Below are 23276 nucleotides of genomic sequence, written 5' to 3' on the forward strand. Positions count from 1 at the left end.
ACATTTAAAAATCAGATTTCAAATAAAAATATGGAATTCTTAGCCTCTCAGAAAAGATCAGAGGATCCAGGAACAATGGTCCCTCTGGTACCCGTTAGTTGGAACAGAGTTATCAGTGGGCCCTAGCCAGCTTCATTTATCACCACGTCCATAAAACAATGCTTCTCACATTCACTCTGTGTGGGAATCTTCCAGGGATCTTGTTAAAAATGCAGGTTCTGTTTCTGTAGGTGGGAGTGTGGCCTGAAACTTAGCATTTCTGAAAAGCTCTCAGTGGTGTAAATGCTCCAACCACACTTTGAAGGCAAAGCTACGAACTTAACAATAAATACAAACGGAAGTAAAAAAAAGCAAACATTATCTTTATTTAATAATTTTTGATATTTAAAATACAACTCATCAAACATCCACATTAACAACAGTATCCTCAGTGTTCAACAGTGCTTTGGAAGCCCGGCTTTTCTAAGGACCAGACAGGAAGGCCTGTGTGTGTATTAACGGCAAGACAACTCAGAGAGGAGAGCACACACACCAGGGCTGCAGAGTTGGGTCCTGAGCAAATGGCACTGCCACAGTGCACCTGTGTCGTGGCCAAAAGGATGCCTTTAATTCTTTACTTGAATTTCAAAGGTTACTTATACAGAACAGTAATTTTTAAAAATGCATTCCTACTAGTCCAGTGTTGTAGAAATTAGGTAATCACATTCAAATGTATGTTTTCCTCCTTTAAAAAATTCCTGAAAATATTCACTTTTGAACTATGCAAGAGACAAGTGAAGTGCTTCCTAAATGAATCAGGAATTTCCAAATATGTTTCACAAATGCTTTCTACTCCCTGTCTTATGAATCCATGGTCTTAAACATTTATTGACATACTATGATAACTAAACATGCCAATTGCAATAATTTAGATGTGGTTAGTAGCATTAATTTTTGAAAATGCCAGACTATTTTGCAAAAAAAAAATTAAAATAGCAGACATTTTCTTGAAAAAAAAATCAAAATTCAAGAATTAAACAACCATGTCAATAATATTTTCATTCATGAAAGCAAAATGAAACAAAAATATTTTGTGTATTTAAAAAACAACACAAGTTCATTCATTTCTTTAACAAAAGATGCTGGTTACAAAGGGACCAGAAATGAAGCAAAGTTTTTATTTTGAAAATATGAAAAATTACTTATACTGCTGAAATAATTAATCCAATCTGATTTTTCTTAATTAAGATCACATCTGTAATATCTCCATACTTGTCAGGGCCCAGCTGCAACAATTAACTTTGAAAGTAGTGGCCATAGGTCCCTCCAATTGCAGACAAAGTTTCTAATAGGAAGTCATCAATATTAATGATTGAATCCTCTTAAGAATTTAAAACATTAAGATTTATTTTTCAATCTAAGGAATTTCAAGTATTATCATTACATTTTTGCTTGTGCACTGAGAACCAATCTTTTTTGCATTTGCACACCTCCAAATGGGCCAACTTTAAGACATTTAGTAAATCTTGGCACTAGTGTGAGACTATTTAAAACCAGTATCAAACATGCAGACATTGGAAATGTCTTAGGCTCTTACTGGCATAAAACTTACTTTATTTGACTTAACATCAAATGAAACAATGTAGAGTATGGGTAGTTTTGCTCCTCAACTAGTTTGGAGTTTTTCTTCATTAACTATGGCATGAATAAAGCCTCAATTAAGAAAAATTAAGTTTTAAAGAAAGAAAGCACCTTAAATATTCTGTGAATTGTAAATTATTTGGCCAAGATCTTAGAGGTGAAATACAGTTTACCTGCAGCAGCCTTTCAAACTACTTGCATTACTGAAATATTTGTATGTTAATTACGGTAAAAATGTTTAATGATGGTTTAGATTAGATGTTAACTACTCTGAATTTCTGAAACATAAATAACTACTTATTAAATCCATGACATCTATCAGTGTGAAAGTGTTATTTCCAAAGCTTGTTTAAACTTCACTTATAACACTAGCATTGCCATGGTACTTATTTTATCCCAGTAATACAAATTATACATTAGAAAAATGATACCAATAGTTTAAATATTAAACATTAAGGTGTTCCCAATTGGTAAAACAAAATGGAAATCTTTCTATAAATAAAAGTTGTTAGCAGGACAGTTACAGTGAATTTCATTGTTTCTGACTTGCAGGTGGTTTAAAGTAAACCATACGACGTGTGTAAACTATAACTTTGTGTAACTTAAAAATTTTCTTACTGTGGTTATGAGCATTGGCATCTTTACATACTAGCCAATCAATTAAGAAATGGAATCTAAATGTTCAATAATATTTATGCCAACCCACACAAGATGGCAGTTTACTAGTGATTCTGAGTCTGCCTGCCAAATGTAACAATTTCACAACAAACTAAACACATTCAAATATATCCAGTGTGTGCTCAGCCCTGCTTTAAAAAAATACCCTAACAAAAGAAGGTCAACATCCTATATTCCTTTAAGTGCTTTAGCAAGGGTGTGTAATATAAGAACTTTATAAACTTTCAAGGTTAAAACTTTTTAAAGTATATTCGCTTTTTCACTTTTGTATCAAGTAGTTCATCAATTCAAATATAAGAATTAATGTATTTTTTTTTCACTGAGAAAAGATATAGGTCAAATATCCATGGAAAATATGACTAGCATACTTGGGTTAACTACAGAAATGTCCAGTCTTAAAATATTTTGGTTTGTAAATCTCAGGGAGTAGTACCAAACTCCAACATCCCTTGCACTTCTAAAAGTTTATAATTCTTCTGAAACATTTTCAATTGTCAAAAGAAAACTTTAGATTTTAAAATAAAACTGTCTAATTTTATGTAAGGGGAACTTCATAAAACTTAACTTGGCACAAAATAATGACTTAAAAAAAGTCTGTCTCTATCCAAGTAAAAGCTATTTCATAATCATAAATAAAAGGTATTTTCTCATCTCTTTTCAGTTAGCAATAAATCCTACATCAAAAAATTCCCTGATAAAATGTGTGTAGCCATACACCAGGGTATGGCAACATATCATACTTTAATTTTCTAAGTTGTCAGATGAAATTTCTCCTTAAATTTTAGCTAATGAACAATTCAACATTCAAAAGGGCTTCAAAGGGGGATGGAGAATGAGGGAAGGGGAGAATCTAAAAGGCCCATTTCAGAGAGACATGGTTAATTTTCACGAAAATCATCCCACTGCAATGACCCAGCAAGACTCTCTGCATCCCAATTAAAGACTGTTTATCAAAACTAAAGACTTTCTTATTTACAAATCCATTCAGTACTGTGCCTTCTGTAATTCGAAGCTATTTAAACATGATGCAAGCGTCAAGTCACAGTACAAATTTCAATGCAGTTTTGTTGGTAAATTTTCATGTTCTCAACGGTTATCTCTGGCAAGCTCTCTCTACCTACAAAAAGATGTACAGCAGAAGCAGACATCCACACTTCCTAACTCAACTGTAAACAGCTCCAGTCACAAGAGGAAAAATAAAATGAAACTGCTACTAAAACTGAAGGCCAAATTTCATCCATCACACATGCACAGTGGGCACTGCATGCTGTGTTCCATACACTGTATGCAACAGAAGGAAACTTGCACACCGTGCTCCTCCTATTTTTCTCAATTTCAAAAGAAAAGGAAATAACAGGGTGCAGGAAAGAGGGTTACAACACAGCCTTCAAGTTCTGACATAACTGAGGAGAGAGCCACAAAGCATCTGACAACGGATGTGCTCACACGTGACAGTTCTCTTTTACTCTCAAATACTTGTGTAGAGCTGATTTCAGAGTACAGGAATGCACTGGAGTCATGAAATAATGATCCCTTCTCAGAGGGCTTAAAAACCTCAAGAAACATTACCGTCTTTCAACAGAGTAGTAGAAAATAATGAAAACCAGGTAACAGGGAAACTGTGATCAGAGAAAATAAAGATGAGAAACCACCCAAGTGCACGATACAGTCAGAAGGAAAACAGCTTATCCTGGAACTGCTGCTATTATCAAAACGGAGAATACACTGTCCTACAAGGTTAATTTGGTTAGAGAGAAATAAGAGCAACTATTAGATGATAAAAGTGAGCCAGATTCACTATGCAGAAGGGAGGAAAAGAAGACAAAGTGTGTGGGGAAAGTTCTGTGGCCAGAGCTAGTTATAATTAGTTGGTCTGCAAAAAGATCCAAGAAAAATGCCCTAATTTTAGATATGTTAGATATTGCACACTCAAGAAAGAAAAAAGAACATTTAGAAAACTCTTTTAAATTTCTTTAATTGCTGAATGCCTCTTTGGCTAGTGTTTGGAGGATCATTTTTTTAGGCCTAAAACTGATGTATTTTTCCACCTTATTATTGTTTTGTTTGCAAACCACCTAAGTCTTTTTTCCTCTGTTGAAAATTGTTCTCTTTGACACATTACCAAAATGGACCCTATGCTGTAATCACACAGGACAATATTGGAAAGACTGAATATCTAAATGATTTGTGAAAGGTATTACTTTTTTCCTTCTGTTTTGAGATTACTTCTAACAGTTTCTAAAGACATGGTCACAGCTGCCTGAAGCATGTCTTCTTCACTCATAGAATCACCTGTTGGGGATAAAACACATATTCCTTAGAAAGTTCTGGAAAATTTCCAAAGTCATCAAAAGGTAAGCGCTCAGAAACTATTTACTTGACTACTATAGTTTCTTTCCTTTTTTTTGATTCTGAAAGTTTACAGACAGTAAAATCCACTCTTTGACAGTTCCTCAAGTTTTGACAAATACCAAGTGGTATAACCATCACCACCACCCAGATACAGACAGAACCATTCCATGCACCCAAATATTCCCCTCATGCTGTCTTTGCAGTCAGTCCCAATCCCTAGGTCTAGGCAACCACTGACATGTTTTTTGCCCTACAGTTCTGCCTTTTCCTGCATGTCAACACAAATGGAATCATGCATTGTGTATGCAACCTTTGAATATGGCATCTTAAACAAAAGCATTATGCTAAGGGAAAGAAAATTTAACTTTGTGTCTGTCAATGATACATACATTACTGAAAAGTTTGTTTTGATAATTATTTATGCATAGGAAGGTGCAAAGATAGTTCAAAGAGGTCCTGTGTATACTGGCTAAATTTCACCTAATAATTAAATCTTACGTAACTACAGCTCAAACCTAAATCTGAATACTGACATTGGTATTTACAATGTTGTGCGTAGTTCTATGGTATTTTGTTGTATGTGAAGATCTGTGTAACCACCACCATCAACACCACCACAGTCCAGACTGAGAACCACCAAAATCTCCCTCCTGCCATCCCTTTTTGTCCACACTCACTTCTCTTCCCTGTCCCCCCGACATTCCTTAACTGCAGGCAACTGCTAATTTGCTTTCCATCTCTATCAATTTGTCATTTTTAGAATGCTACACACTTAGAATCCTACAGTGTGAGATCTTTTGAGATTTATTTTTTTGTACTCAGCATAATGCCCTTGAAATATATCTTAAGCTGCTGCATGTATCCCCAACTAGTTTTTTAAAAAAGTTAAAAAAAAATTTTAATTCTTTTCGCCACACCACATGCCATGCAGGATCTCAGTTCCCTGACCAATGATCTCACCTGTGCCCCTAGGAGTGGAAGCACAGAAGTCTTAACCACTGAGCCAGCAGGGAAGTTCCTGGTTTCTTTTTAATACTGAGATGTATCCGTGGGATGGATGTACCGCAGATGGTTTAACCATTCACCTACTGTAGCACACTTGTTTTTTCCAGTTTTTATCATGACAAAGATGCTATGAACATTCAAGTACAGGTTTTTGCATGGATAGAAGTTTTAATTTCTCTAGGATTAAATGGGAATATAACTGATGGCTGTATTGTCACTGTATATTCAGGTTTTATAGAAATTACCAAATTATTTTCCAGAGTGGCTGCACCAGTTCAAATGAAAGTTAAAAATCTTACCTCCCTTTACTTTCCTCTGATTATAATTGCCTTAAGTATTTCCTATAATTTACAGTAAAAACCAAATCAGTTATAATTCTTCCTGCATTCGTAAAATATAATTTAGAAAACTGAAAAGGAGAGGCAAGTCTATTGTGTTTACACATATTTTTTTTCCTCCTACTGTTCTTTTTAAGTATTTATTTATTTGGCTATGCTATGTTTTAGTTGCAGCATGCAGGATCTTTTTTGTGTGTGTGTGTGCGCGTTGTGTGCGGCACAGGGGGTATCTTTTACTTGCAGCATGGAAACTCTGAGTTGTGGCAGGTGGGATACAGTTCCCCATTGTTGTTCAGTCACTCAGTTGTGTCCGACTCTGCCATGCCATGGATTGCACCACCCCAGGCTTCCCTGTCCTTCACTATCTCCTGGAGTCCAGTCAAACTCATGCCCAGTGAGTCAGTGAGGCCATCCAACCATCTCATTCTCTGTCATCCTCTATTCTTTCTGCCTTCAAACTTTCTCAGCACCAGGGTCTTCTCCAGTCAGTCAGCTCTTCACATCAAGTGGCCAAAGTACTGGAGCTTCAGCTTCAACATCCGTCCTTCCAATGAATATTCAGGGTTGATTTCCTTTAGCATTGACTGGTTGGATCTCTTTGTTGTACAAGGGACTCGCAAGAGTCTTCTTCAACACCACAGTTCGAAGGCATCAATTCTTCAGTGCTCAGCCTTTTTTATTGTCCAGTTATCACATCTATACATGACTACTGGAAAAATCATAGCTTTGATTATACAGACCTTTGTAAGCAAAGTAATATCTCTACTTTTTAATACACTGTCTAGGTTTTTTTTTAGTTGGAGGATAATTACAATATTGTGGTGGTGTTTGCCACACATCGACATGAACAGGGATGGGTGCACACGTGTCCCCTCGTCCTGAAAGCCCCTCTGACCTCCCTCCCCATCCCATCCCTCTGGGTTGTCCCAGAGCACCAGTTTTGAGTCCCCTGCTTCCTGCATCGAACTTGCACTGGTCATCTATTTTTACCTATGGTAATATACATACTTCAATGCTGTTCTCTCAAAATCACCCCACTCTCACCTTCTCCCACATAGTCCAAAAGTCTGTTCTTTACATGCGTCTCTTTCACTGCCTTGTATATAGGATTGTCATTACTGTCTTTCTAAATTCCATATATATGCATTAATATACTGTACTGGTGTTTCTCTTCCTGACTTACTTCACTCTGTATAATAGGCTCCAGTTTCACCCAACTCATTAGAACTGACTCAAATGCACTTTTTTTATAGCTGAGTAACATCCCATTGTGTATATGTACCTCAACTTCCTTATCCGTTCGTCTGCCGATGGACATCTAGGTTGCTTTCATGTTCTAGCTATTGTAAACAGTGCTGCAATGAACACTGGGGTATATGTGTCTCTTTCAATTCTGGTTTCCTCATTGTGTATGCCTAGCACCGGGATTGCTGGGTCATATGGCAGTTCTATTTCCAGGTTTTTAAGGGAATATTCATATTGTTCTCCTGGAGAAGGCAATGGCACCCCACTCCAGTATTCTTGCCTGGAAAATCCCATGGGCGGAGGAGCCTGGTAGGCTGCAGTCCATGGGGTCGCGAAGAGTCGGACACAGCAGTGACTTCACTTTCACTTTTCAGTTTCATGCATTAGAGAAGGAAATGGCGAACCACTCCAGTGTTCTTGCCTGGAGAATCCCAGGGATGGGGAGCCTGGTGGGCTGCCGTCTATGGGGTTGCACAGAGTCAGACACGACTGAAGTGACTTAGCATACTGTTCTCCATAGTAGGTGTACCAGTTTGCATTCCCACCAAGAGTGTAAGAGGGTTCCCTTTTCTCCACAACCTCCCCAGCATTTATCATTTGTCGACTTTTTAATGGCAGCCATTCTGACTGGCATGAGATGGTACACTGTGGTTTTGATTTGCATTTCTCTGATAATGAGTGACATCTTTTCATGTTTTTTTTAGCCCTCTGTATGTCTTCTTTGGAGAAATGCCTGCTTAGTTCTTTGGCCCACTTTTTGATTGGGTCGTTCATTTTTCTAGTATTGAGCTGCATGAGCTGCTTGTACATTTTTGAGATTAATTCTTTGTCAGTTGTTTTGTTTGCTAATATTTTCTCCCATTCTGAAGGCCCCCTTTTCACCTTGCTTATAGTTTCCTTAGTTGTGCAAAAGCTTTCAGTTTAATTAGGTCCCATTTGTTTGTTTTTATTTCCATTCCTCTGGAAGGTGGGTAATAGAGTATCTCGCTGTGATTTATGTCAGATAGTGTTCTGCCTATGTTTTCCTCTAAGAGTTTTATAGTTTCCAGTCTTACATTTAGATCTTTAATTCATTTTGAGTCATCTTTGTGTATGGTGTTAGAAAGTGTTCTAGTTTCATTCTTTCACAGGTGGTTGACCAGTTTTCCCAGCACCGCTTGTTAAAGAGACTGTCTTTTCTCCGTTGTATATTTTTGCCTCCTTATAGGTTTCTCAGGAGACAGGTAATGTGATCTGGTATCCCCATCTTTTTAATACTTTTCCACAATTTGCTGTGATCCCCACAGTCAAAGACTTTAGCATAGTCAATCAAGCAGATGTTTTTCTGGAATTTCCTTGCTTTGTCTATGATCAATGACTCCACAGAGTAGGCTTTTCTTGGGGCAAAAAGAAAATCGAGGCTACTAACCACTCTGTCTTTCTCTGGTCCTGAGCTTCCCAACCAGTTTGTCTTCTCTCTGCCTTTGAGATTCTGCTTATATTTGCTTTACACAAAAGCCCAGGGTTGTTAGCTGTACTTAGCAGAATGTGTAAGAAAAAGTACCAGTTCATTCCTTTTTATTGCTAATAGTAGTCCTTTGTTTGGATCTAACAGTTTCTGTGTCTATTCATCTGAAGAACAACCTTTAAGCAGCTTCCTGTTTGGGGCTATTATGAACAAATCAGCTAGAGCATTCACAGTAAGTTTTTGTGTGAATCTAATTTTCTTTTCTCTTGGTTAGAAACTAGGAGTTGGACTACTGGATTCCATGGTTAAGTGTACATTTAAGTTTGTAAGAAAATACTAAACTGTTTTCCAGAGTTGTTGTACCATTTTACACTCCTACTAACAATGTATGAGAGTCCCAGTTGCTCTGATTCTTGCCTGCATTTGGTATTGTCAATTTAATTATTTTCTTAAGTCTTTCTTGTAAGTGTGTAATGGCATCTCTTTGTGGGTTTAGTTTGCATTTCCCTAATGACTAGTGATGTTGAGTATATGCCCAATTTTCATCCATATACCTGGTAAAGTGTTTAAATCCTTTGCCCATCTTTTTGAGTTATTTTCTTAGTTTTGAGAGTTCTTTTCATGTCCTACTTACAAGTTCTTTGTTGGATTGTTTCTTTTGCACTCAGTTTCTACTACCAATAACTGGCCAACATTCAAGACCTATTTATTAAACCAAGGTCTAATAAGTAATTCTAGACTTCTATGTTGTAATGCAGACTACACTCAAGTGTTTTTAGTTTTCCAAGTAGTAAAATGAACTTATTTTCCACCTACTATTATTCATTATCTTTGAGAAACTTTTGGAAAATGTACCAATTACTGTGACATTGCAAGTACTATTTATAATTTTAAAGCAAAACATTCATTGAGTGTTTTAAGGACACAAGTACATTAAGGCGTTAGCCTGCTCCTTAATCCAAGAAAGTTTAGTAGGTCACAAATTCATTCAAGAATTTCAGTATAATGAAAGAGAGGAGAAAAAGGCCTACAAAGCCAAAAATCACATGGAGGCTGTGTGTCAAAGAGAGCATGCAGGTAAGAAACGTGATGTATGGTCAGGAGGCGTACCTAGATCCCTGTCAGGTGCTTCAGAACTTGTGCTCGACTTTTCACACAGATGTGTAAGCTGTCCTGGCAGAGCTTGTTGCTGCTGCTGCTGCTGCTGCTGCTGCTGCTGCTGCTGCCTGAAACATTCAAGAGCGAATGTACATTTAAAAAACAAAACCCAAGAATAAACATGCCATGAGAAAAACCATTCCCATGGAAAATAAATGGTTCCACAAAACAAAAGTGTCACTGGCTTGAACGCCCCAGAAGAAGGCAAGAGCAATCATTCTGACAGAAAACAAACTTATGATTACCAAAGGGTAAAGGAGGGGGAGAATAAATGAGGAGTTTGGGATTAATAGATATATACTGCTATATATAAAATATATAACAAGGTCCTACTGTATAGCATAGGGAACTATATTCAATACCTTACAATAACCTATAATGGAAAAGAATCTGAAAGAGTATACATATATACATATATCTCAGCAATTTTGCTGTACACCTGAAATTAACACATTGTAAATCAACTATACTTCAATTTTTTAAAGAAAGAGCAATCAGTCTGACATAAATTACTGACAAGCATCACAGTGCTGATCCTAGGAAACCTAGACAGAAAATTCACATTTATCAGACAAATTAACAGGTAGGTATTTTCACCATAAAAATAACACATTGTACCAATGGAGTCACTGTTTGTATGCAAATGTGTTGGTTTATAGGTCCTTAATATTGTTGGAAGTCACTGAAAATAAGCACCTTTGAAAAGATAAAGCATCTCAAATTACGGGCAGATTAAAATGATCCTTCCATGGCTGGCTCCTTCCTGTCAATCGTATCTAGGCTTCAGTATCTCCTCAGAGGCTTCCCTGGTGGCTCTGATGGTGAAGAGTCTGCCTTGCCAATGCAGGAGACCCAGATTTGATACCCAAGTCAGGAAGAGCCCTTGAAGGAGGAAATGGCAACCCACTCCAGTATTCTTGCCTGGTGAGTCCCATGGACACAGAATATTTCCTGACTGTTCGAGCTAAAGCAGCCACCTGCCATTCGCACACTCTCATTTAATTTTCAGTATAAACTAGCGTCATCTGACATTCTTTTGCCTGTCTCCCTTTGTAGAATCATAAACTAACGAGAGCACAAAGCTTATCCTGCTTGTTTCTCCAGTACCTAAACCTGTGCTTGTCACCAAATACTTTATGAATGAAAGAAATGAAAACAACTATTTAAACTGCATTATCAAGTTTCAATAATACCTGCTGCATTAAAGTAAATTCTCCCTGTATTTTTTTTCAAAAGGAAAATCCATGTCATAACAATTCACACATTAAAACGTTTAAACATGATGGTTATGATGTAAATAGGTAGGACAGTATCCTTATACTCAGAAAATATACTTACGCTTTGAGAAATATAATGGGAAATTGTGTTTGTAAGTTATTGTAAAGTGGTTCAGAAAGATCAAAAATTGGGAAATCTAGGTGAAGGGTATAAGGAATTCTGAACTACTTCTGCTTTTACATCAATTTAAAATTACTTCATATATATACATATGTATATGCTAAAAATTTTAAAAAAAACAACTTATAAACAGCTGACAATCTAAGCAAGAAGTTATAGCTTTCAAAAAAATGCATAAAAGGATTTTTAAAGGAAGCAGAATTTTTTTATGAATACAAAATTATTTAATGGGGTAATGAATGATACTTTTTTTTTTAATCAACCTCACCCTCTAAGGTATTTCTTTTTTTTTTTTACTTTATTTTTATTTTTTATTGAAAGTTAATTGCTTTACAGAATTTTGTTGTTTTCTGTCAAACCTCAACATGAATCAGCCATAGGTATATATATATATCCCCTCCCTTTTGAACCTCCCTCCCATCTCCTTCCCCATTCCATCCCTCTAGGTTGATACACAGCCCCTATTTGAGTTTCCTGAGCCATAAAGCAAATTCCCACTGGCTATCTATTTTACATATGGTAATGTAAGTTTCCATGTTACTCTTTCCATACATCTCACCCTCTTCTCCCCTCTCCCCATGTCCATAAGTCTATTCTCTGTCTGTTTCTCCACTGCTGTCCTGTAAATAAATTCTTCAGAACCATTTTTCTAGATTCCATATATGTGCGTTAGAATACGATATTTATCTTTCTTTCTGACTCACTTCACTCTGTATAATAGGTTCTAGGTTCATCTACCTCATCAGAACTGACTCAAATGCTTTTCTTTTTGTGGCTGAGTAACATTCCATTGTGTATATGTACCACAGCTTCTTTATCCATTCATCTGTCGATGGGCATCTAGGTTGCTTCCATGTTCCAGCTATTCTAAACAGCGCTGCAATGAACAATGAGATACATGTGTCTTTTTCAACTCTGGTTTCCTCAGGGTATATGCCTAGGAGTGGGATTGCTGGCTCATATGGTGGTTTTATTCCTATTTTTTAAGGAATCTCCATACTGTCTTCCATCATGGCTGTATCAATTTACATTCCCACCAATAGTGCAAGAGCATTCCCTTTTCTCCACACCCTCTCCAGAATTTATTGTTTGTAGACTTTTTGATGAGGGCCATTCTGACTGACGTAAGGTGATATCTCATGGTTATGATTTGCATTTCTCTAATAATAGTGATGTTGAGCATCTTTTCTTGTGTTTGTTAGCCATCTGTATGTCTTCTTTGGAGAAATGTCTGTTTAGGTCTCTTTCCCACTTTTTGATTGGGTTGTTTTTCTGCTATGAAGTTGTATGAGCTGCTTGTATATTTTGGAAATTAATCCTTTGTCAGTTGTTTCATTTGCTATTATTTTCTCTCATTCTGAGGGTTGTCTTTTCACCTTGCTTACAGTTTCCTTTGCTGTGCAAAAGCTTTTAAGTTTAATCAGGTCCCACTTGTTTACTTTTGTTTTTATTTCCATTACTCTAGGAGGTGGGTCATAGAGGATCTTGCTTTGATTTATGTCATACAGTGTTCTGCCTATGTTTTCCTGTAAGAGTTTTATAGTTTCTGGTCTTACATTTAGGTCTTTAATCCATTTTGACTTTATCTTTGTGTATGGTGTTAGGAAGTACTCTAATTTCATTCTTTTACATGTAGCTGTCCAGTTTTCCCAGCGCCATTTATTGAAGAGGCTGTCTTTGACCCATTGTATATTCTTGCCTCCTTTGTCAAAAATAAGGTACCCATAGGTGCATGGGTTTATTTCTGGGCTTTCTATCTTGTTCCATTGGTCTACATTTCTATTTTTGCACCAGTACCATACTGTCTTGATGACTGTAGCTTTGTAGTATAATCTGAAGTCAGGAAGAAGCAGAATTTTTAAATGCCCAGTAACACAATAGGGCTTCCCTTGTAGCTCAGATGGTAAAGCATCCGCCTGCAATGCAGGAGACCTGGGTTCAATCCCTAGGTTGGGAAAACCCCCTGGAGAGGAAATGGCTACCCACTCCAGTATTCTTACTTGGAAAATCCCATGGACAGGGGAGCCTGGTGGGCTACAGTCCATTGGGTCACAAAGAGTCAGACATGACTGCGCAACTAACACATACAACACTATAAAATAGAATAGAATAGCAGACTTTTTTCTAGGGCCCCTCTTAACCTGTGTTTTAAATATAAGCAACGAGGCAAATTCAGCCAGTGGGACTTGCAGTTTTTCCCTGCTGGCCTCTGAGCCAGACACTGATGTATGCACAGGTTCTGGGGATCATGGCTAACAAAGGACACATAGGCAGTGGGCTCCCACAAGCATACTCTGATTCTGGAATGTGACATGAAAAAGACAGGCTGTGAGGTACAAGGAATTCCTGGCGCATCCTCTGCATGCCCTCCTCCCCCTCCATTCAAGAAAGTATTTCAGAATGCAAGGGAGTGACAGGTGAGAGAGTGCCTTTAGAGAGATAACCTTCATTCTACTTCCAAGTGAGAAGTAAATCAACTGCCAGCCTTGAGAGTATTTTGACACCTTTCCTACGTGGGGACACTGTAAGATGGACCATGTTCAAACAGTAAATCAGCATCCTTTCCCCCTGTGCCTTTTAACATGCCTTCAGCATGAGAAAGACTGGAAAACTGAAAACAACATGTCTTTTGACTGTTTTCGAGCTAGAAGTCTGGCTACCAGTTAAACACATGCCTGAGACTTACACGGCAGAGGAGGTACCGTCATCTTCCTGCAGCTGTGGTGGGTCTCTGCTGGCAAGTAACGCCACGGAGACGCCAGTTCCACAATCCTGCTTCCTGGCAGCTGCAGCGGGGGCCAGACTGCAGGTTCCCATGTCTAGGCAACTGTGGTGGCAGCTTCCTGGTCTTAGGGTCACAGCTAAAGCAGTGTGTTCTTAAACTCGATATCCTGATTCCACTTTGTCCAAAGGAGGCTTGAGAGGGAGGGGATATATGTATATTTATGGCTGATTCACATTGTTGTACAGCAGAAACCAACACAACACTGGAAAGCAATTATCCTCCAGTTAAACATTTTAAAAATCTCTGTTTTTTAAGCTGGACTCTGATAAACTACATCACACCACTGAAGTGGTAGTTCAAGTATTAGGTAATCAAAAAATCACAGTAACCCATGACTATGAAAACATTGGGTTTTCCTGGTGGCTCAGATGGTAAAGAATCTGCCTGCAATGCAGGAGATCCAAGTTCAATTCCTGGGTCAGGAAGATTCCCCTGGAGAAGGCAATGGCTCCCTTGTTTCTCTCCTGGTTAAGAACCACTTTTTTAGTGACAGAAAGAAAGAATCAGCATCATTTCAGAGTTATATCTGGAGAAGGCATTAATAATGCTAAGTGTATCTGTAGGCTACTTCACAGTTTACAAAACAGTTTTATATACGTTGCCTCATTTGATGTTCATAACATGGGAGTTAAGGTTTTACAATGATATAGCTGATAAAGTAGAGTTTTGCTCAGGGTTCTATACGTACCATGGATTTGGAGATTACCACTGGGGAAAAATATCACAGCTATGAAAGTATCAGCTAAGAACGCCTACTCATAAACTATAAATTTGTAACAGGTAGACTTTCAACAGTATTTTCACGCTTAATCCATGAACACTGTGGCTAAACTGTGGCTACTACATTAAGTATGAAGCTTCAAATACTCTACAGGAAAAAAAAACAAACACCTATAAATTTCAATGAGTAACAAATTAGCACCAGGGCATCTGGAAAAGATCAGAAGGAAGAAATGGCTCCACAGGCTTACAGCCAAGTTCTCCACAATACAAACTATTGTGACAAGGACCCATCTAGGTTTAATAATCAGGAATTCTAGTGAAAGGCAAAAATCAGTTTCTCAGCTCCTTCAATCATGAGTCCTACAAGATTCTGAACGCTAACTAAAGTTAGACAGCAACCCCAAGAAGTTAGGTCTTAACTCTTCTCAGCAACAACTAACTGTGTAAAACATTCTCTAGGTCTACTCAAGTTACCACCAGTATTTTCAAAGTCAAATTAGGAGGTAGGGGATAGGAAGCTGAAGCTGGAACCATCACTATACTTTCTTACCCAATCAACTAACCGCAATCAGAAAGGAGACTCAGACATTTTAAAAGGGCACAACATTGAATAAAACATCTGTATTACTTATAGCTAGCGTTCTGCCTCTTACAACTTACTTAGTCATTACGAAATGTTAGTTACTACATTATCCTTTGTGCTATAAAAATTTTAATTTACTGGAAGTTCTACATTTTTAATCCAAAAAATCTTAAAAACTTCCTTTAATAAAAGAGGGATTTGTTTTTATACTTTAAAGATGGTTTCCTTTTCTTGGATGTACTTGTGAATTGAACAGTTTCTCTAGAAAGTATGTTTATATTTATTCTGGAAAAAACTAAAGGCTCAAAAAAGCATGGCACAGGTATCACTTGGAAACTGTTTTGGAGAGCAGTTTAGAAATCTTTACCAAGGCTTTAAAAATGTTCTTGCGCTTTAACTTAGTAATCTGAAATTTTCAGGATAATTAGAAGAAATGATGAGAGATATGAGGCATAAAGTTAATACAAGGATTGCTCTTTGCATTATTAATTATAATAGCAAAAATCAATAGGTTCATAAATTGTGATACATACATTTTATAAACTACAATACAGCCTCTTGCAAAAAATATCCACAATCATGGGAACATGTGATATACAATATACGTGCATTTCTGTGAGTAGAAGTGTGACTGTCAAAACAATAATCATTAACGGTAGGATATTAACGGTAGGATTGTGTTTTTTTAGATTTAGGTATCTTACGATAAATTTATCATAAGATAAATTTTCCAAAATATTATTTTTTATCTAGTTAAACACTGAAAGCTGTGTTTATCACTGACTAGTTAGTTGATGATATTACAGAACTACAATTAATAATTATCATCTGATCTTTATTTCATTACTGTGTGAAAAAATCACTTGGTGATATTAAGAAAAAAACATGTATTTTAGCAGAGAAGGCAGTGGCAACCCACTCCAGTACTCTTGCTTGGAAAATCCCATGGATGGAGGAGCCTGGTGGGCTGTAGTCCATGGGGTCGCTAAGAGTCGGACTCGACTGAGCGACATCACTTTCACTTTTCACTTTCATGCATTGGAGAAGGAAATGGCAACCCACTCCAGCGTTCTTGCCTGGAGAATCCCAGGGACGGGGGAGCCTGGTGGGCTGCCATCTATGGGGTCGCACAGAGTTGGACATGACTGAAGCGACTTAGCAGCAGCATGTACTTTAGAGACAGACATGAAAATCAATAAAGATGAAATATTATGATTTAGATTTATTACAAAATAACCCCACCCTGCGGGGGGTGGGGGTGGGAATAAGAGTAAATAGCATGGGAGACAGGGGCATAAAAACCAAAATGGCCAATGTGCTGATATTTGTTATATGTGGGCAACAGATAAATCAGGGTTCTTTATGCTAGTTTCTCTACTTGCACATAAATTTGAAGTTTATCATATTTTAAAAATAAAAAAGTTAATTTTAAAATTGTAAAGGGAGTGACAAGCACTAATAAGCACTATTTTGAGATTTTTATACAGAATTAAATCCATTAATCTATCACTGAATAAAGACTAGAAACATCTCACATTAAGAGGATGTCAGTTGATCAGAACTTTCCTTCATATACTTCTTGAGTTGTGACTTAAAAAAAACCAGAAAACAAGGTAACTATTATCTTCATTACACCATCCAATGTAGAATGCGCCAACATTTTAGATACGGCTGAAGTACTACCAATTATGATGCGTAAGAGTCTTCTGAACTGCAGAGATGTTGAAATGTGAAAATATGTGCATCTTAGAATTGATAAAATATAGTAAATAACAGGCCAGACTCAGCCACTGCCTTAGTTCTCTGAGCGGGGATCAGAGGATCTGAATATCTATTAGAGATCTTGTGATGGTAAGATGGAGTTTTATCTTTAAAAAAGAGACAAGAGGATGAAGACCTGTGAATGACGGTTACTGGCAAGGATAACGATATGGGTGAAATTTCTATTTTGAGAGCACTTATACAGCTGGGACAAAGTTAGGTCCTAGGAGCTGATGGTTGAGATTTACGGTTACTCTCATGCCCCCCGATGCTGACGGGCCTGCGGCAGCCAACCCCCTCCATCCCCAGGTGTGGTAACGAGCAGAGTGGTTAAGCACCAGCTCTATTTGAGAGTGTGTTCTCCTATGATAAATGGTGTTTTTCCTATTAACTGACAGAACTTTGTAGGGTTAGTCAGGTAACCAGGAAGTATATTCAAAGGACCACAGGGCTTTGTTCTTGCCTTGATCCAATTCCATTTTTCTTTTGATGACTGAAATTTTACAAGGCTTCCTTCACCCTATTTCATGAAAATTTAATTAGTACTGAGGCAAAATTTTCTCCAAAAACCATATTTGATTTCAGTATTAGAGAGAATTCTAAATAAAATGAATGGTTAGGTCAAAGCTATATGGCTACAAATAGACAAAACGGCCAAGGTAAAGATAAAATCTGCAGTTTTAATATGGTACCAACTACTTTACTTTTCAAAGTAGGCTTCTCTTCTCTTCCGCAGCTCTTCTGAAGTAGGATGTGAACCCGATGTCTGTGGGATATCTTGACATCTATTTCTGGAAGTACCTGAAAACCGAATAAAACACAACAAAGACCAGTTTTATTTACCACGTCATGACGTGTTTATACTTAGGTGAAGGAGCTTTCAAAAAGTTTTCTTCTCAAAACTACTCTGCACCATTCTGTAAATGTAAGAAAGGCTCTGAAAGGTTCAGGGAAAATCAGAATAAGGTAGTTCAACCGCACCTGTGTCCACTGCGGCCACGCCTACTATCAATCCGTGACACAGTGGACGTGAGGTAAGTTCACTGACCATCTGGCAGGAGAAATAACTAGCACCACACGTGCTTGCTCTCTACTTATTAGAAATGAATCTACACTTTTTAAAAATAAATAAATTTATTTATTTGGCTGCACTGAGTCAGCTACGGCACGTGGGATCTTCCTTGCACCATGGCGGATCTTTGCTTGAGGCATACAGACCCTCTAGTTGTAGCGCTTGCGGGCTTAGTTGCTCTGAGACATGTGGGATTTCAGTTCCTTGACCAAGGATCAAACCCATGTCCCCTGCTTTGCAAGAAGGATTCTTAACCAATGTACCACCAGGGAAGTGCCAGAAATCAATCTATACTTTTGAAGGCACAGAATTCCTAGAAGTAACTTAAAGTGGATGATTGTAAAATAAACCCGCTCTGTATATTCCTTTATCTTCAAACATCTGGGTACTGACATAACTTAAGTATGTTTCTGTGTTCTTACTAAATTATTGCTCCAATCAGATTCTGCACAAATTGTGAAATAACGTGGGAAGAAGAGTAAAGGACACAAAAATGTCTAGGACTAATAAGGCTGTGTCTGTCCACCACTGGGCTAACCTAGCAGGACTCTGCTAATCCAAAATGGGCCTTTGCACCATACAGAGTACTCAGATGTGGCCAGGAGGCATGAGTAGTTCAGAATAAAATATAGCATAAAAAGGATAATTTTCATATTAACAGAAACTCAATTTTATTTAGATACTTAAGGAATTCAATTGATGTGTAATTTCATTAGAAAGTAGAAAGCAAATTCACATTAGACGAAAACAAAACAACCCCCAAAAAAGAAAACCCGTTACACTTTTAAAGTAAGCCCCTTTGAGCAACGTCCTAGACATTTCCCTCTACTTGGATTCCCTGGGGTGGGAGTGGGTGGGGGAAGAGGTGTGGTGGGCTAAAAGAGTGAGCCCACCAAAGTGAGCTTAAGCCAAAAGTTCCACAGCCAGTAAGTTTTAGAGTTTTGTAAAATCAATTTATAGTCTCTGTCTAGACCTTCCTTCACAGCCACTAGAATGCATTTAAATAGCTGGTCTTGGCAAGGGTCCACTGACCTCACAATGATTAGCTCCGTTTAGTACTGTGTTTGCACAGTATTATAACCAAACTGAATGACCAGAAATGAAAATATAACTAGTCCTAATATAACACAAGTCATAAAGTTATACGTATGTTATATGTATTAAACATTATATGTATTAAATCATATCTTAAAAAACCAATAACTGATTATACATAGCTACTGCTTCTGTGACTGTCAAAGAACTTCTACCAATAGTATATTAATTTCCAGAAGAACTAAAAATGATCTAAATCAATTGCTTCAACAACAAATAAAGTAAGTGTTGGAATATCCATACCTTGCATACTGAGCTGAATGGCCCTGCGGAGATCAGCCTCTTCATCTTCCATGTCAATTTCTTGGCGACTTAGTGCCAGAGCCCTCTGAAAGTCCTCCTCATCCTCGTCTAACATTCCTGTCCCATCATTTACTTCTAAGACTCGTTCTAGATCTGTTTTCTGGACTCTAAATAATAAAAGCACAAATAATAACTGCAGACCATTCTTTCATCGTAATTATAACATAGAGACATTTATAAACCAAAGATTTTTATGTAAGTTGAAAACTTACACATTTTTTTTTGCAGATAACATCTAATAATACAAAGGTCCTATTGTGACATGAATTTGTGTTGTAAGTATACTTAAATAATTCAGAGAGTTGATCCAAGGTTAAACCAATAAGCTACACTTAAAAAGAAAGGTCTAAAAAAAAACCCACCAACAATAAAAGGACCACATCTTCATGTAAATTTAATTCTTGTAATGAAATACTATCATATACCCCACACTGCAGGCTCAGCTTTACCTCTGTTCTTTAAGTTGTGCTAATTCTTCTCCAATAAGTTTTGGTCGATGCATCTGTTGGACCCTGATCATCTGTAGAAGTTGGTCAGCTTCACAATCTGGCAGATCACCCTTAACAACAAATATAGAGTAACCTAAAAAAAAAGGCAAAAATTATCTGCAACAGCTAGCAAGTGATTCAAAATGGACTGAAAATGATAGCAGACAGACAGGCAGCATAGCAGCGGGAAGACCACAAACCAGGGAGTGAGGAAGACCTGGGTCCAAAACATGGTTCTTACACTTACCAGTGGGGTGGTCTAGGACAAATTACTTAAGGTCTTTAAGCCTCACTTCCATATATATAAATTTCTTCAATTGGTCTTAGTTGGATCTTTCATTGTGGCACGTGGGCTTAGCTGCTCGGTGGCATGTGGGATCTTATTAATAGTTTCCCAACCAGGAATCAAACTCATGTCCCCTTCATTGCAAGGCAAATTCTTAACCACTGGACAACCAGGGAAGTCCCTCTAAACCTCTTCACCTGTAAAATGGGAATAGCCATCTCATAGAGTGACTATGAGAAGTATCTGAATCTGAAAAGGGCTCTAATTAAGTAAGAACAAGGAAACATACCTAATTTGTGCTTAATAATTTGTGCAGAATCTGACTGGGGCAATAATTAAGTACGAGGCTTCCCTGGTGGCTCAGTTGGTAAAGAATCTGCCTGCAATGTGGGAAACCTGGGTTCGATCCCTGGGTTGGGAAGATCCCCTGGAGAAGGGAACGACTACCCACTCCAGTATTCTGGCCTGGAGAATTCCACGGACTGTATAGTCCATGGGGTTGCAAAGAGTCGGACACGACTGAGCAACTTTCCTTTCACTTTTCATGGAAATATACTTAAAACATACTAAAACAGTGCTTGACCAAGTAGCTTACTCCCTAAGTGACAACAGAAAGGCAAGGAAAGGACTGAGGAAGAGCAAGGAGTGTGCACTCAGACAGCCCGGGTTTTAGTGCCCTGGCTCTTGTGTTTCCTAACTGCCTCTGTTGATCACTTTACCCCTCTATGTCTTGATTTCTTCAACTGCTGAACAGATTATGCTGTACCTTCCGCAGAGTGCTGTTTGAGGACATGATCAGAGGATGTGTGTAAAAATCTGCAATATGGGTAAAATGAGTTATCTATGGAAATAGCTGACCCTGACACACAGCCTTCCTAACTGAAAACAGGACCTGGAAAGCCAATACCCTAAATTCTAGTCAAGGTGCTGAAGATGTGGTTCATGTTTTGAAAAAATTACATTTGTCCAATGTAATTTTTTAATTACTATAACTCTGGAAAGCCAAGGTTTTCCCAGCTGGATACTCCATACAATAGCCGAATAAGGGTGGGCTATACCTAAGCCATTTTGATCAATTTTCATTTTTCTACCATAAATCTTCTTCAACCTTGGTGCTTATTTGGCTTCCCTGGTGGCTCAGATGGTAAAGCATCTGCCTGCAATGCAGGAGATCTGGGTTCGATCCCTGGGTCGGGAAGATCCCCTGGAGAAGGAAATGGCAACCCACTCCAGTATTCTTGCCTGGAAGATTCCATAGACTGAGGAGACTGGTAGGCTACCATCCGTGGGGTTGCAAAGAGTTGGACATGACTGAGCGATTTCACTTTCACTTGGTGCTTATTATAGATATTCTTTATGATCATTAACAGAAAATGAAATTTAAAAACAAGATTAAAAGGCCTATTAATGGAAAAACTCAAGAGTAAATCATAATACACTTAACACTTTTTTTCACAAGGACAAGTATACTCAGAGTTCAGACGGTTGAACAGGTTTTAGGCCAGTAAAACTGTTTTCTAGGTTGTGAATACACTCTGTTAGCTCCCCATGCTATTCCATGAAGAGCATCATGAAGAGCAGAAACTGCTTTACAGAGGTGACACTGTGAGGAGCTTGGGTTTTATTCAAGATTAGATTTCATTCTAAGTGTGCTAGGAAGCCACTGAAGGGTCGAAGAGTGAAAGTATGCCACGATGTGCATTATATTTTAAGAAGAGCACTCTAGGCTGCCTTCTCAGTGTAATATACAGCAACCAATGTGCAAGAAGAGCGGGGCTTATGAAGACGGAAAGAGGGACCGCAAGTATGGGGAGAAAAAAAATGCGTCTTTTGTAAACATTCAGATTGAAATGCTTTCTGGACTTCTGAGTGGAGATGAGAAAGTTAGGGGTTTGGTGTTCGGGGTAGATGTTGATAAAAGTCTAAGGAATTATGGCAGATAGACTTTATTTAGAGATGATATCTAAAATAATGGGACAGCACACAGTCAAGAAGTTGTCCAGGACTGACTCTGGGTCACTTCATTAGTTAGAGATTAAAGAGTAGGATCCACAAAAGGCATCTGAAAGAAGCAGCCAATACGACATTAAGCAAACTAGAGCATAGTGGCTTGGAAGAGGAGCAGAGACAGGATTTCAAAAAGGGAAGATGTAGTTAGGAACAAAGGTTTTAGGCATAAAAGAAAAGAGATAAAGTATATAAAATCGAAGACATTACAACATAATGATCCTACATGAAAACTGGAGAGACCTACATGACAACCAACCTAGTAGCAATAAGCACACCAGTGCACAGCCTGCGATCTCGAATCACCATTACTAAAGGGGAAGGAAACACACAAGACTGAAAATTCTTATTATATGACCTAAAAAGGGCTTCAAAAGGTGAGAGCGGTCATTTCAAAAGCTTGAGAGTCAAGTTGAAAAGGTTCCCACTCATCTAAGACGTGACAATATTGAGTATCAACAGTAATTACAAGAGACTAGAGCATATGAACTATGGTTTATTTTATTACAGCTGTGCTGGGTCTTTGTCACTGCTTGGCCTTTTCTCTAGTTTCGGGGAGCAGAGGCTACCCTCTAGTTGTGATATGCACACTTCTCACTGCAGTGGCCTCTTTTGCTGTGGAGAACCGGCTCCAGAGCATGGGCTATACAGCAGTGGCAGCTCCTGGGCTCAGCAGTTGTGGTTCCAAGTCCAGACCGCAGACTCCATAGCTGTGGTACACAGGCTTAGTTATCCCGTGGCACGTGGGGCCTCCCTGGGCCAGGGGTGGAGCCTGTGTCTCCTGCACTGGCAGGCAGATTCTTTACCCCTGAGCCGCCAGGGAAGCCCTGAGCTATGATTTTAATAGATTGGTTTACAGTGACGCCACAGAAACAAACCAACCGGTTACCTTTGGAGACAAGATACTACGACCAAATATTTAAAACTGATGG

At 38.1% G+C, this 23276-nt stretch overlaps 1 protein-coding gene across 3 annotated transcripts in view; it reads right to left on the reverse strand.

Annotated features, from left to right (window-relative positions):
* ATXN3 (ataxin 3) overlaps positions 342–23276 on the reverse strand; it is a 37681-nt gene continuing 14746 nt past the window's right edge. Inside the window, exons 7-11 of one of the 3 annotated variants that reach the window (XM_018066394.1) lie at positions 20013–20145; positions 19504–19670; positions 17799–17894; positions 9796–9903; positions 342–4590 (exon numbers count right to left, since the gene is read on the reverse strand). In XM_018066394.1, coding sequence (XP_017921883.1) covers positions 4496–4590; positions 9796–9903; positions 17799–17894; positions 19504–19670; positions 20013–20145 — 599 coding nt within the window. In that variant the 3' untranslated portion in view covers positions 342–4495. Of the gene's footprint in view, positions 4591–9795; positions 9912–14018; positions 14158–17797; positions 17895–19503; positions 19671–20012; positions 20146–23276 lie in introns of those variants that run through there. The other 2 variants (XM_018066393.1, XM_018066395.1) reach the window with 2 other exon arrangements.

Source organism: Capra hircus, chromosome 21 (genome assembly GCF_001704415.2).
Source record: "Capra hircus breed San Clemente chromosome 21, ASM170441v1, whole genome shotgun sequence".
Taxonomy (NCBI): domain Eukaryota; kingdom Metazoa; phylum Chordata; class Mammalia; order Artiodactyla; family Bovidae; genus Capra; species Capra hircus.